Raw genomic sequence first — 14,859 nt, 5'->3', positions numbered from 1 at the left:
CACACAGGCCATCTTAAAAGGCAACTGGAAATGCCACATGTAGCTTAAATTGCTGCACCAGTCCTGTGTATTAAAAATGTATGCTTTTATGCTCCCAGCTCTGAGTGCATTGAATTATTTATTGGCAGAGTGCCTATTTTAAGGATAAAATCTACTTAACACATGACCAGTGGTGCGATGATGTCACACACTGTAGTTTAACTTGAAGATTTTGAAAACTTTCCCCTAACTTACCTCTTTTTTTTACATTTTAGTAGGAAAGCAGATCCCAGTTTACGTGCTTTGAATATTCAAGACTTAGTAGTGAGCAGACATCATGCTGACTCTGACTCACTAACATGCTTTTACTGTAACTTGACTGGATGCAAAATGAATAGACTGTGCCCGGATAAGTGCGAAAGAAAAACAGCCAATCACCAATTTAAACATTTTATTGTATCAAACAAATTTAGATTACAGATGTAATCATAAATTCAAGTAAAATTGGAACAAAACTCCTCTTTTTAAATCCATGTAAAGTACACTATTACCATTCAAAAACAGAACAAACATTACATGGTCCATAAATACACTGCAGAAGAATAACAAAAAGCTTGTACAGGAATGTTTTTATTGTATTTCTTATTCATTGTGGTCATTGCTGTGATCAATACAAGAGTGGCTCTGGTTTTGTGTTTCAGTCTTTTTCAGGCATGTCAAGATATGTTAACATTATTGAAGGATTGTCACATAATCTACATGATAAATCCACTTCAGTGATACAAATTATAGATGAAATAACATGTAAGAGTGCTTTATAATGTCCTTGTTTCATACAAAATGTCAATGAAAAGTGAAGGCCGGTAACTACAATTTGTGTGAGGGATTCTCTGTTTTAATTAGTTCCTGTACAAAGTGAAGCACAGCAAAGAAAAGTCACTGTACATTCAGCGCCATGCAGGAAAGTGTGTTATGACCAGGATGTAGATTCCCAAGAAGCATTCATTTGTCAAATACGAGGGTGCAATGTGATATGGGTTTTTCATTGTTAAATCAAAATATGTAAATGCAGCTGCAGACACAACCCTCTGTAATCACATTTAGTTATTCCTTTTTACAATTAACAACATTTTTTTTTAAATTTGTTGTCAATAGTTTTTATTATTATTAAACGAAAGAAAAAAGTAATTGTGAGAAATATCAGAAATACTCCTTTTCTTCTTAGTAGTCTAGCAGCTAGCAGCTAGCAGATGACCTCTGGAGAGACAAAACAAATGTAGCCACATGTCATGGACATGGGCAGTTAACATGCTGTTTAATGTGCTGCAGTTGACCAGCTAATGAGCTACTCTATCTAGCCTGAAAACTGACGTTAGCAGTGCACTTTTCCCCCGATGAATGTTTGTTTGGTCGCAAAGAAAAAAAAAGAAGAAGCTTGTTTGGTCTCTCATTCAACAAGCTAAGGTGCAGGACATGTTGTTTGTAAGTTAGATAAAAAGGAGACTTTAGCAGGAAAGTGTGTTGTGTTGCAGGCAGTTGTCTGGCCGTAAGATGATGAGGTTTACTGCTTTACGCATATATGGTTTAAAATGAAGGGATTCAATTGGCTGTATGGAAACATGGTCCCTATCTACGTATACCAAAACCGTAGTCCAACAAATTAATGCTAAGATAGGGGGCGCATTCATGAATCCAATAACGTTTTCGCTTTTGGTTTCTGTTTTTTACTCAAAGTTGAACACAGAACAAGTAATTTACAGAGCACATATGTAATGCTGATCAGGTTACAACTAGCAATTTTATTAATGAATCTGCCAATTTCTCTATAAAATGTCAGAAAATTGTGAAGTATGGCCCCCATAGTTTCCCAGAGTTTAAAAGTGCCCTGCCACACAAAACCGTTTTTACTTGTATTTTTTGAAATATGTTAGATCCATATGTGTTTGTGTTATGTTGTGAATGTGAAAAATGAGCTGCTACCTCCTCTGTCAGCTATAGCCACTGAAAAGAAATAAGCAGAGAAATCAGGCCAATTACAAAAGCTGGTCAGTCTGACGTGGTGTTGCCTGAGCTCATTACTATTCATGAGCTCGCCCAGTTGCGCTGGGTAAAGGATGCTGATGGCCAGGCTCTCATTGGCTAGCTGTTAGCCAATCAGAGTACAAGCAGCTTAGCTCGTTGAATATTAATGAGAACTGGCACAAATCGACCTGAGTCTTCCTGCAGGCTTTCTATACCATGCCAGAATGGCTTTAAACAAGGTAACCAAGGCATTTTCTCCACAAAAAATGTTACAGTGTTCATGGTAGAACTTCAGACATTACCACAAAGTAATGAAATACGTGTGGCAGGGCACCTTTAAGATGACGTCTTGTTTTGTCGGACTAACAGTCCAAATATTTTATATGTCATAGAAGAAGACTAAGTGAATCAGCAAATCCTCACAATGGAGAAGCTGAAACCAGAGGATTATGGCATTTATTCTTCAAAAAATGAATCAAAAGGATTAATTGACTACCAAAATAGTTGCCCATACATTTTCTGTCAATCAATGAATTGACTAATCGCAGCTCTACATGCTGCAGCAGAAAAATAACATGCAATTGTATTTCAGTTGTACTTTAAGAATGTCCAATCCATTAGTGTAAACAAACATGGATATATTTTTGATTTAAACTGTAAATCAACCCAGTTGTTCTACCCACTCATTTAAGATTGTGCATCTAACTAACTAAATGATGACATTTGAATTTAAAAGTGATGATTTCGGTCCCAGTTATCTATGAGGTACAAATACATTTGTATTGCTTTGAGATGGAACAATAATTGCAGTAAGAGAGTCATGGCACAGTTAATGACAAAAACTAAAAGGATTACAAATTGCTTTTGAACATTAAAGTGGACATTATGCATGTGAATCGTGTTAGTTTATGATAATGATTGTGTGACTGAAACAGGAAAAGACTCTTGCTTTCCCATTAATTAGATAGTAACTCACAGTCTGGCACAATAAGCTAGTTTTATTAGTGCAGGGGAGGCTATAGACAACAAATATATTATAATTAAATAATTCACACAGGATTTTGGACACAAAATAAGTTTAGAAACCTTTGTTCTTGTTCTCGGGATAGTAAGGCCTGACTGTAGAGGAACATAGATGCCCTGATGTTTCTAAAAATTGGATATGCAGACAGAACCTTTAGTCATTGTGTTGGGCCGTCTGAGCAGACTGAGCAGCTTTGTGTTGTACAAAAGGCAGCTCTAATTCTCTTTCTTCAGGCTACATTTCTTTGTTTTCTCCTCGGTCGGCTGACTCGCACTGGATGCTGCTGCTTTTGTTTCTGCAAAATATAGACAGAGACATAAAAGACTGAGGGACAATAAGAGAAAGAGAAGTGCCTGCCCTCCCTGGATTTTAATGGACTCTTGCAGCTGAACAATAAGTAAATATTTGGGAACATGTTTTATTAATTTAATGTAGGGATGGTTGTTTCTCCAAATGAAGAGAAAAGTATGCTCTTGTTTATGTAGCTTGGTGTTTAACTACATAGATACAAATGTCATGATATCCATAAATCCAGTTGGCTTTACAGTCATAAGTAGTTCTGTAATTCACCCTCAACCCTCTACCAAACAGTGATTGTCCAATAATAGCTTAGCAACCGTAACTAGGTACAGCAGGCCTGTCAAGCATTGGATCTCTTAACATGCCAATACGGTGTGCATGGGGCTTGAATAAGATTTATACATGGCATTTTAAGAGGGTAATGTATTTTTTTAACTTTGTCTAAAACCAAAAAATAAAAAGCAAAGTGTAAGGGATGTAATAAACAGTGTGTTTGTCTGCTTGAGTAAGCTGAAATCGTTAGCATGTCTGGCTAAGTATCTTATCACTTAGGCCATGTTCAGACAGCCTGAGTCGGCCGTCTGACGGTCCGGCAAAAACGCAACGTCTTTCGATTCAGTTTGAATGGAGTTTGAATGCGTTTAGGCTGAAGCGAGGGTTGTCGCAAGGGGGACCTGGTCAAACACAGACGTTGTGTGATAATATCAGTCCCGTGCGAATCGGCATTTCTGTGATTTGGGGTTTGTATTGGCTTCGTTGCCAGTTATAAATGAAAGTTTATCCATGAGATAATGTCAGTAATTTGAGTTAAATACAGACTCCACTTATGCTGTGTAAATGCACCGCACGAAACACAGACATGAGGGGGTCATTTCTAAATCACACAAGGTAATTTTCCCCTGGTAATTTTAGTCCTGTGCGACTAGGACTCCAGCAAGTAAAATAAATTCATTGAAAGTATAAAATAAAGCAAAATCTAGAAATAAGTCAGCTGGAAACATTTCAAAAGTCGGTGGAAGTTGCTGACCCTTAGCCCTCACCCTGATCCTCGTCCTTCCAAGTACAACCCGATAAGTATATTTACCTAAATGTTCATTAAATATCCATCTGACACATTGAAATAACAGCTGTAGTCTACCAAATTTGTCAAACTTTTTTCTGTTTCTTTTCTTGAGCTTTTGATCAAAATAATGACGGTCCTGAGTCTGTTGATGAGCTGAAATTAAAAGAATGAAAGACTAACTGGGAGGATGCGACTCCGGAAAATGGCGTGACACGATCCGCCAGAAAGATGACGTCTCACTCTGTCTGAGTTGTTCGAACTACAAAAATATCCAGTCCACTCACGATTGTACAGCGGTGTTACAGATCGTCAATTTGTACGTTCAGTATCGTCTTTATATTATTGTTTTGTCCGAACACACATTAAAACATCATAATTCATAATCAAGTGTTATAGCCACTGTTGCCTTTGTTTTATATATGCATGCTTTACAAAGTGTTAAGCAGTCATTTGTTGCAACAAACTACATTTTCTTGATTAATAGGTCCACAGTCATAAATCAGTGGTGGAGAGAAAGAAAGAAAGAAAGAAAGAAATGAAGTCTACAGTATAGACAGAACACCACACTATCAGCTCAGCCTCACCGGCCCCACAAACACATTTTCCATTTCCGTATAAGCTGCCTCCCAAGGTATTTCAGCCACAGCACAGCGCTCTGTGATGTGTGGATCAAAGCCACTTCACAGATGTTTTTTGACAAGCCATGATTACATGACACCAAGTCAACCCTGTTGAACTGTTTAACATAGCTAAATAAACCCTGCCTAGTGAACGGATGATGAAGAGTCCCCTGAGGGAAAGGATTCTTGCGTAAACATGGCTCTTTTGACTCTACCTGCTTGTGCGTTGTTTTGTTGTGATGAGAGATCTGCTACATTGGCAACGCTGGAAAAATCCTCCTTCTCCTTGGAGAGGGGGCACTCGAGTCCATCAGCAGCTTCTAATAAACTCTCCCTTGAGAACTCTGCAGGGGGCAGAGAGACAAATAGAGGTTGAGATAAAGGTGAATAGAGATATATCTAACCAAGGAAGAAAAAATACACCACACAATATTCCTATATTTCCAGTATACATTTACAGTTGCGTGTTTTTTAGTCATGCTGAGTAAATTGAAAAGGCTGATCTTGTGAAGCCACCCCCGACTGAACCTTTGTTAATGGTCATCGATTTGTTTCTCCCAGCTTCCCCTATGCTCTTTTCATCTGCACTGAGAACTTAATTAGCAGCCATAAAGCAATCCATAAAAAACATAGTCATCTTCTAACATTGGAGTACGTCTTGTTGTTGTGTGTCCCAGTGAATTAAAATGAAAATAGATAACATTAACAAAAAATAAATTTGAGCACTTCAGAAAAGGAGCCGTCATGATGTATTACTGCTGGGTATATGCTGAATGTGTATTTTCTGTACTCTGTGACCAACTTCTCACTTGCCATTAAAGTGAATTATTGGGGTGAGTTGAAAAGGTGTTTTTCTCATTAGCTGCAGTATTTAGCACAAAAAGAAGACAGTATAAGGTGGCACTTTGAACCATGCAAGTGTTTTCATTATAATTGTATCATATGATTATAGTGTGGTCTATCTGCTCTATATGGAGTGTGTGTCCTGAGATAACTTCTGGAATGATTTGACATTTAATATGAATAAAAGAATTTATTTTGAAATTGAAATTTGAATTAATGGAATAGTTCAATTATTCACTTTCTTGCAGAGAGTTAGATAAGATGATTACACTCTCATGTATGCTATATATGAACCTACAATACAAATACACATTATTTAGTGTACAGAAATGAGAGTAGTATCAATCTTCTCATCTAACCCTCGGCAAGAAAGTGCATAAGCTTATTCATCAAAAGTGTTCCTTTCAATGTCCTCTTTTCTCCAAGCTCTTTGATTCACTTTTCTTAATTCTCCTCTTTCTCCATAATCCTATCATCTTTTACATGCATCCCTTCCAGCCATTTTCCTTCTTCCTGCCTCATGTTCTGCTTTACTTTACTGCTCCAATGTTCTCCCAGTTCAATACCCTTCCTTCATGAGCTGTATTTGGCTTAATCTCTCCCTCAATATTATTCCTCAACCTCTCCTCCCTCTCTTTCTCTTCTCATGGTGCCACACCATCCATTTTTCAGAGGCCACAGCAGTGACCTCCTTATCTGTCCTTATTCATTCTAGCATTCTATTGACCTCTTGTGTCCATCCTTTCATTCTTTTTCTACACCTTTTCTTGCCTTAGACAGACTCCCTTTTGGCCCGTATCATTCATGGGCCATTCATATTACGAGCTCACACTGACTGACATGCACAAGTGGAAAGTGTGTTTGCTCAAGCACCATGCGTACAGTATAAGTAAAATTTTGAGGTACTTGTACTTTACTTGAGTGTTTCTATTTTCTACTTCCTACTTTTACAGTACATTTCAGAGGGAAATATTGTACTTTTTACTTTTATAAGTTGCAAGTCCAGATTGACAAATACCCAATCTACTTCATTACCCTATGATTGTCTTAAAGTGCTCATATTATGCTAATTTTCAGGTTCATAATTGTATTTAGCGATTGTACCAGAATAGTCTATGTGGTATACAATAGTCTATGTGGTTTAATTTTCAAAAAACACTATATTTTTGTTGTACTGCACACTGCTGTAGATCCTCTTTTCACCCTGTGTGTTGAGCTCTCTGTTTTAGCTACAGAGTGAGGCATCACACAAATGTTCCATCTTGGTTGGGAGTTGCAGCTGCGCAGTACCTGGGTAAGCACTACTAGCTAATTAGTTGCAGAGTATGAGGGCGTGCCACGCTAGCAGCTAGGTGAGCATTATAACGTGTGTTACAAAGTGACGCACGTTTGTCACGGAAGTAAAGGCTGGACTACAATAGAGCTGTTTGGAGCAGTTTGTGAACAGTGTTTTCTGTTGGAGATGGTAAGTGCCTTTGGGGTGTGCTTTGGGCTTTTTCACTTTGTAAACCTATAAACCTACAAAAATATATATAACACAATAAAGGAAAGGGAAAAAGCCAAAAAGCATAATATGAGCACTTTAGGAAAACACATGAACATGAACATACTACTCATACCTCATACTACTCCACACATTTACAGGTAGGGTCTAATTTTATAATAATATAAATTTATTTAATTTTAAGTTTTGAAGTACTCCTCTTGTTTGTGGCTAAGCCAGTTGTAGGTTTGTTGCTGAAATAGGCAGCAGCAATGCAGTAGGCATGCAATAAAATCCTCTTCTTCACAGTCTCCAAACATACCCTCCATTTGGCAGCGCAGTTTCTCAAAGGCCCCTGCAGTGGCCTCATCGTCGTGTGGTAGCTCCTCCCCGGTGGGAACAGAGTCGGGGCTGGGCCGGTCCGACAGGCAGCTCTCTGAGGAGCACTCGTCCCCAGCTCCCTGCTGCTGCATGAACAGATGGTGCTCTACCATGAACTGCAGCTCTGGGAGGAGGGAGGCGAAGATAGGTGAGAGAGAAGCAGGGAAATGAAATATTGAGGAAAGAGTTAACAGGAGAAGGAGAAGGGAGATGAGAGTTGTAGATTAGGCAATATTGAATTAACATCCAGCAGTGTCTGGAGTAAGTCTGCAAGTACAGATACATCAGAGTAAGGAGATGATTAGTTTAAGCGCCTCTACCTCCTTCATCCACGGTTTTATTACTCTTAATCTCCTTGTAGTAGGAAACTAAAGCGATTATCGCCTGGGTTACCTCTAGGAAGTGACTCATCACACTCGGAGCTGATTAGCTATGAAACTAAGAAGAATAAACTTCCTAGCGCACCGAATTTCTTTTCCTTGCTCAAATTCCTTGCTTCAGTTTCTTTGTTGGAACTTATTCTCTGTTGTGCTGCATAAATCATTACATTCTGTATTTGTGTTTAATTGGACAACGGCACTTAAAATAAGATTTGCATTGCATTGCAGTGACAAAAACAGCCTAGAGAAATAATCAGATGCTGAAACACTTCTCGGACTCTGTGTGTGCATTTTTTACATTTGTTCTTAAGGCTTTCTTTAGATAGTGCAGGACCCCAATTGTCACACAGATCCGCTTTACAAGGGAAATCAGGAGAAATTCTGGTAAAAAAATATAGGATAATGAGTCCTCGCTGAGGCAAGTGCTGGACTGATTGGCTCCGAGGTTGAAATAGGACACTCAAAGCAGAGCAAACTTCCATCATTAGCTCAGCTACTTCACCAAGTAAGTTACCTGACATCTGACATCCTGGACTCTATGGGACATACTAATAGCTTTGTCACTGTAAACAATAGGTGGCCATTTTCAGTGTTTGTCTTAACAATACTGACCTGCCAAAATGTATATTAAAGTTACTATATGTAACTTTTTAATGTTTCTGAAACTGTGTAATTTTTCATATAATGATTATAAATAACCTGTAACAGCAAATGAGACTAACGGTGAAAAGAATGCTATTTTTATAAAAAATTTGATCAGTGCCTTTGCCCGGGTCAAATTTTTCCCGCAAAGTCACAAAATGATTTGCAGCAGGTAGAACGGCTCCACAGTACCACATTCTGACGGGTCACAGATTTCTTTGTGACACCGGAAAAGCCTGTGTTAGAGTGTCCAGCCAGGTTAAAGGTAGCAGGAGTTTTCTTTATATAGGCCTAATTGTATTTTAATTTTATTTTAGAAGTTATCTGTTGTAGTTATGGCTGATACTGGGACGCTGATACTAAAAACACTACCACTTTTGTCCAAAGCGGCCGCTAGAATCAACACAAACTGAAAGTTACAAATAGCCACTTTAAGCTTGCAGTTGGTCCAGAACGCTGCAGCTCGTCTTTTGACAGGAACACGCAGGCGAGAGCACATCTCCCCCTGGTACTGGGCTTCCTTCACTGGCTCCCTGTACGTTTCAGAATTGATTGCAACCATATGTCCCCCCAAGGTCACTCAGGTAAGCTGACCAGTTGCCCCTGTGGTCCCAAGATCAAGGCTGAAGAACAGGGCAGGCCGCGCCTTTTCAGTAGTAGCCCCTAAACTCTGGAATCAATTGCCTCTACATATTAGGTTGGCTCCTACACTGCCTGTTTTCAAATCCTGTCTTAAAACATATTTTTATTCTCAGGCTTTTAACACATTACGATAGTTGCCTTTCAATATTATTACTATTTTGCTGTTAAACTGTTGTCCTTTTGTGGTTTTTGTGTTCATTGTGTTCTTTCTATGTTTTTGTTTTTCTGATTGTACAGCATTTTGGTCAACTTTTGTTGTTTGTAAATGTCCTCTATAAATAAATTTGGATTGGATTGGAAGTATTGCGATACATTGATGGTAGGTGGACAATTCATTTAAATTAACGTGATAATTAGAATGAATTATGTTTCAGGTCAAAGAATAGCTCAACAAATCAGAGATGATGGAAACAGGCCATTATAAAAAGCAGAACAATTTGCTAATAATATGACTTGTATTGTTGTTTTATGTGTACCAGCAGTGTGATCTAACACATAAAATGCAAACATCACATATATACAAGATAACTGACTTTACCTTTCATTGTCGGTGTTCCCTTTTGCCCTTTTCGCCGTTGTCGAGGAGAGTTTAACAAGGCTGCCTGTAAAACATCAATGTTTCATATCAGCTGGGCAGAGAGCACTAATATATACATAATTAAAAAGAAAAGAAAAAAAAGATTCACATAATTCTATTTCTGTAAACTTATTCCGATAATATTGACCCTCATAGATCATGAATTAGATTACCTTGTACAGCTGGTTTGGGAGACGATCTTCATCTATTTCTGTTAGAAAGCAAATAATCAGTTAAGTAGGCCTACTGCACACTATAAAACAATTAAAATAAGGGGTTTTAAAATCAAATATAGAATAGACACGCAAACATTGTGCAGGTTTGATACTGTTTATAATTGCACAGTTGACCTCTTCTCTGAAGCTGGAGTCTGCTGTGTCTCCAGACAGAGTGGATATAAGGTGACCTCAGGTAACCCAGATGGTTATCTGACACACTGCAAGCTAATGCAGTAAGTGTTTGCTCAATTTTTATTAAGCTTGATAGGTGGAATTATTTTATTTTTTTATTCTCCGCTCTCATCTATGACTAAAAACAGACTCCCTGGATGATTTTTGCTAACAAAGGGGATGCTAATCCACTCTCATCTTCTTCCTAATAGACCCCTGCATGCAGCCAACTGCTGATGATAGATAAACAATAAAACACTGTTTATCCAAAACCCCTTAAGGGAGTAGTGTGTAGCATAGTTAGTGTGTAGCATACTGAAGTATAATCTGGAGCTGAGTTGATTTACAGTCAGTTGGCAGTGTATTAGGTACATATACCTAAAACGAATGCAGTCTACAGTTTTTATTTGTTTGTTTTTTAATAAAAAGCCTGCCATGGACACGTGTTGAGAATTAGCAGTGTGCTAAAACACTCAAGCAATGCATCTGGTTCGTCCATTGTAATCGGGATGTCCATGTCAAATAAAAATCTAATAGTATTAGTAAAACAATATACAACAGTCCTGCAATAAGTGTTTCTAATATTTTGCTCACCCCAGTTATATTAATGAGGGTAGGCTAAATAACAGAAACACTTTTCCCCAACCATCGTACATTTGAACACCTCTCTAAAACAAAAACTGAACATTTTAACCTTTATAAAGGTAGGATTTACTGCAGGATGGTTTTCTTAAGCGGGACTTATGGTTCTGTGGGGGATCTATGCAGAGCTTTCGCCGTAGCCTACGTAAGTGGCCTGAGGTTTATACTTGTGCGCTGGTCTCTGCGTTGTTCTAGCAAATCTCTTTAAGAGAATAGCAGAGCCGGCATGTGTGTATGCTGGGGAGAGGGTGGTAGAGTGAGTGAGAGAGTGACAGGGATTGGCTTCGGAGTAAGTACCGACTCTAGAGGCATAGTGAGAGAAACAAAGTGTCTCCCCTGTGCTTTCTGACCACGTTGGTAAAGCTGAAGCAGGAAAGGTTAACCCTCTCCTTGATTTCATGTTGTTTATGGAGAAGGAGAACCAGGAAATGAGTAGGAGGAAATGTGACGCTACCAAGCCACGGCCAAGCGGACCAATCACAGTTGTTGCGGTCTGCATCACCAATACGTGTAGTTACATTTTTGGAGAGCTGTACGTCACGCTACGGCGTAGGGTCTGCGTAGATTTAACACAGGACCATAAATTGGACTGCATTAGTTTTAGTTAAGTGCACCTAATAGCTGGTAACTGAGTGTATATTACTACAGTGAAAGCAGCTACAATGTGCATACACATACTGTGTAGAGATTATGTTTGTTTAGGAGAACAAGGAAACTCCAACATGATACTACACTCACGTAAAGCTCATGTGACTCCAACTGGATAAAGCTTTATCATCTGTAGTCAATATATGAAACATGACTCTGTGGTCACTATATGAGATGACTGAAATAGAAACAAAACATCAGTTGACTAGAGTACATTGAAACCATTATCTGTGATCAATAGTGAGTGCTTTGAACCTGCATCCAGCTCTGCATTTCAAGCGTTGGAACTTTTTTCTAGGACACCACCTTGTTGCTTGGCAACCTATGCATCCCTAGGCACTAGGAAGGCACTGTGTGTGTGTGTGTGTGTGTGTGTGTGTGTGTTTGTGTGTGTGTGTGTGTGTGTGTGTGTGTGTGTGTGTGTGTGTGTGTGTGTGTGTGTGTGTGTGTGTGTGAGCATGTGCATATATTATTTCCACTTAAAAGTATGCACTAGGCTGTTCAAAATGCCAGTGGTGTGCTTGTTTCTTTATTTGATCTCTCTCTCTCTCTTTCTCTCTCTCTCTCTCTCTCTCTCTCTCTCTCTCTCTCTCTCTCCTTTCTTTTTCTCTGCACCAAACACAAACCTACTGATGTTAAAAGCCTGACACAAAAGCCATTACATTTAATTTCAAGAGGGATTTATATTTACACTGTGCGTGTTAACAGTGATGCTTGAAACTGAATCTTATTTTTAGCATCTCCAAGGAGTTTGAGAAGGTTCATATAATCATTATGGATTTTTTTTCTTCAAATCAGTCACAGGGAATGGGCCAGTCTTGGACTGTCCTTCAAGTTACAGAGTAAAGCTGAAGATTTATAAACTGGTATTTGACAGACAGCTGTCAAACTAGATCAGTCTGAAATAAGAGTTTCATCCCACCTGTGTAAAATGTAATCTGAAACATGTTGTGCAACAGCAATAAAGTTGACAAAAAATGTAATAATAAAAAAAAATAATAACATGGTTATTATTGTTAGTAGTAGTAGTAGTAGTAGAAGAAGAAGACATTTTTGAAATCTCATTTGGGTCAACAGTGGCTCAGACGGCTGATATTTAGATAGTTTTCTCTGTGTACAGAGCCCATCTGTGCTGCAGAATGAGAGAAAAATGCCAATAAAAAGGCCGTTCTGATGAGTCTATCACTGCAACTCCCAGCTGACTGGCTGTCTGACACAAAGCCAGACGAAAACAGAGACACTCTTCTGACTCCACGTTATTCAGCCAAGCACTCTAATTTAGCTGCCTACTGTAGCTGGTGTTGATTTATATTTTCTGTACTGCATTTGATGGAGAAAAAATAGCAAATCAAGAAAATGCTTGCACTGTGTGTTAAAATGAAAACAAGTCTACAGAGAGTCATGCATTTAAAAGGGTTGTTGTTTTTTTTCTTTTGCAGTTGTTTATTGTCGCTGTGCAAAGGCCAAAGAGAGTGGGAAAGGAAAAAAGATGTCTTTCTCCCTTTTTACACAAATAATATCATTAAGCTACTTTCTTATAATTTCAAAGAAAACATTGATCTTCCTCCTTACTTCCAGTTGATTTGAGTTTAAACATACCAGCTACTAACTGTATTCAAACACAAATATCATCTCCTCAAAACAAAAACAAACAAAAAGAATAAAATGCTAATTAAGTTACTGCTGACAAGCTGCTGCTGTTGCTGTTGCTTAAAGAGTGATGAAGAATGACACAAGAAAAGCTGCATTTACTGGAGAAACAACAGACATGATTGCTCACAGTTTAAGATAATAGCCCATGAACACGAAAGAATATCTCAAATGTACAGTATATGTCCTCTTGCACTGCAAGGACTTAAACTTACAATGCTTGATCAGCAAAGTGCACAATGTACCAAGAGAAACACATGAGACAGAAATGAATGTTTGTAACAACGAAAACAAACAAAAGGGCAATTTCTACACAATGTTTAAATTTGATTGATTTGGTGGGCCAGAGAAAGCAGGAAGTTGCGTGAAATCTATGAACTTCAATTACAAGAACAGGATCAGCGTTGTCAACTAAGATTAAAGTTGCCTGATACAGCACAAGTTCACATTTTCTTGAAGAGTTGCTTACAAAAACTAAAGCTTGTAGCTCCAAGCTTTTTTACAATACTAGTGGCAGCAGGGCTAGCTGAGCATGATGATATGTTTTATGGTTAACCAGTGGTTAAACTGGCTTTTCATAGGGTTAAAATAAAAGGGAGAATCTGTAAGTGGAAGAAAGGGAAAGGTGAAGAAGGATTAGGCCAGCAGTTTGCATGGCAGTGAAGAAGAACAGCGATGCACATATGAGCAACATGTACGCAATGTTTACATTTGGTAAAATATAAAGTTGTAAACAATCTGCAATTTGTCCCTCAGTCACAATGGCAGTGAATAGAAGAGTTTTTTTTTCTTTTTTTTCATTATTGTAACTTCTGAATCCATTTTAAATTGAAAGGTAGTGTACATAATGTACAAAGTAATTTTGTGCAAAGTTGTTGTCAATAAAAATACCCAGTGTGCGCTGTGTGTCATTATTTCAAAGATTTATGTACTATAATAAATTAAAATATTTAGCTTTTGTTAAGCTTTATTTAATCCCACGCAAATTGTATCTTTGTCTCTCTCCAAGAATCAATCAAGACATGAATCCTCCTCTTTAGGGAAGATCAAATTAGTCACACTATTGTGACGATTTCTGCTTACTCATTATTCAGCCCACAGCCTGCATCTCAGTTTTCTGTGGCCGTTCCTCTGATGTGCTATTGGGGTTCACAGTGCAAAGGGGAGAGCAATCTGCAGAGCATTAAATAATGCAGGGCACACTATTACTGCACCAGCATAGCTCCTCTCCCTCATCATCATCATCATCATCCTCCCCATCCCCCTACTTTCTGGCACATCCTCGTTCTCACACAACTGTAACTGTCTCGATCTTTGATTGTCTCTGTGTCTGATTTTAAGTTTGAAGTCTTTTTCAATGGCATGGCTGTCTTTCTCATAATTTCTTATTTTAACGACATACACACAGTGAGATGCAGCCTAGTGTGAGATTAAATAGAAGTCCATCAAAATTAAACAAGTCGCACAACTTTTCTCTAATATTCCTTTTTTACTCCCCAAACATTGTCACCACCCAGTGAGGGTAAAATAGCCAACAATAGATTAGATTAGATTTTTACAATTTGATCAATTCC

General features: G+C 38.3%; 1 protein-coding gene across 4 annotated transcripts in view; it reads right to left on the bottom strand.

Moving 5' to 3' along the window:
* Positions 1 to 2,341: 2,341 nt before the first annotated feature.
* The window catches only part of LOC116051550 (protein phosphatase 1 regulatory subunit 1A), a 26,073-nt gene continuing 13,555 nt past the window's right edge, over positions 2,342 to 14,859 (bottom strand). For 3 of the 4 annotated variants that reach the window (XM_036002314.1, XM_031302061.2, XM_036002313.1), the window contains 5 exons: positions 10,130 to 10,167; positions 9,918 to 9,981; positions 7,657 to 7,839; positions 5,224 to 5,352; positions 2,342 to 3,320 (listed from right to left, as the gene is read on the bottom strand). In XM_036002314.1, the coding sequence (XP_035858207.1) occupies positions 3,241 to 3,320; positions 5,224 to 5,352; positions 7,657 to 7,839; positions 9,918 to 9,981; positions 10,130 to 10,167 (494 nt within the window). In that variant the 3' untranslated portion in view covers positions 2,342 to 3,240. The remainder of the gene's footprint in view (positions 3,321 to 5,223; positions 5,353 to 7,656; positions 7,840 to 9,917; positions 9,982 to 10,129; positions 10,168 to 14,859) is intronic. The other variant, XM_036002315.1, reaches the window with a different exon arrangement.

This window comes from Sander lucioperca, chromosome 6 (genome assembly GCF_008315115.2).
Source record: "Sander lucioperca isolate FBNREF2018 chromosome 6, SLUC_FBN_1.2, whole genome shotgun sequence".
NCBI classification, from domain to species: Eukaryota; Metazoa; Chordata; class Actinopteri; order Perciformes; family Percidae; genus Sander; species Sander lucioperca.
This window is presented reverse-complemented; position numbering and strand designations above follow the sequence as displayed.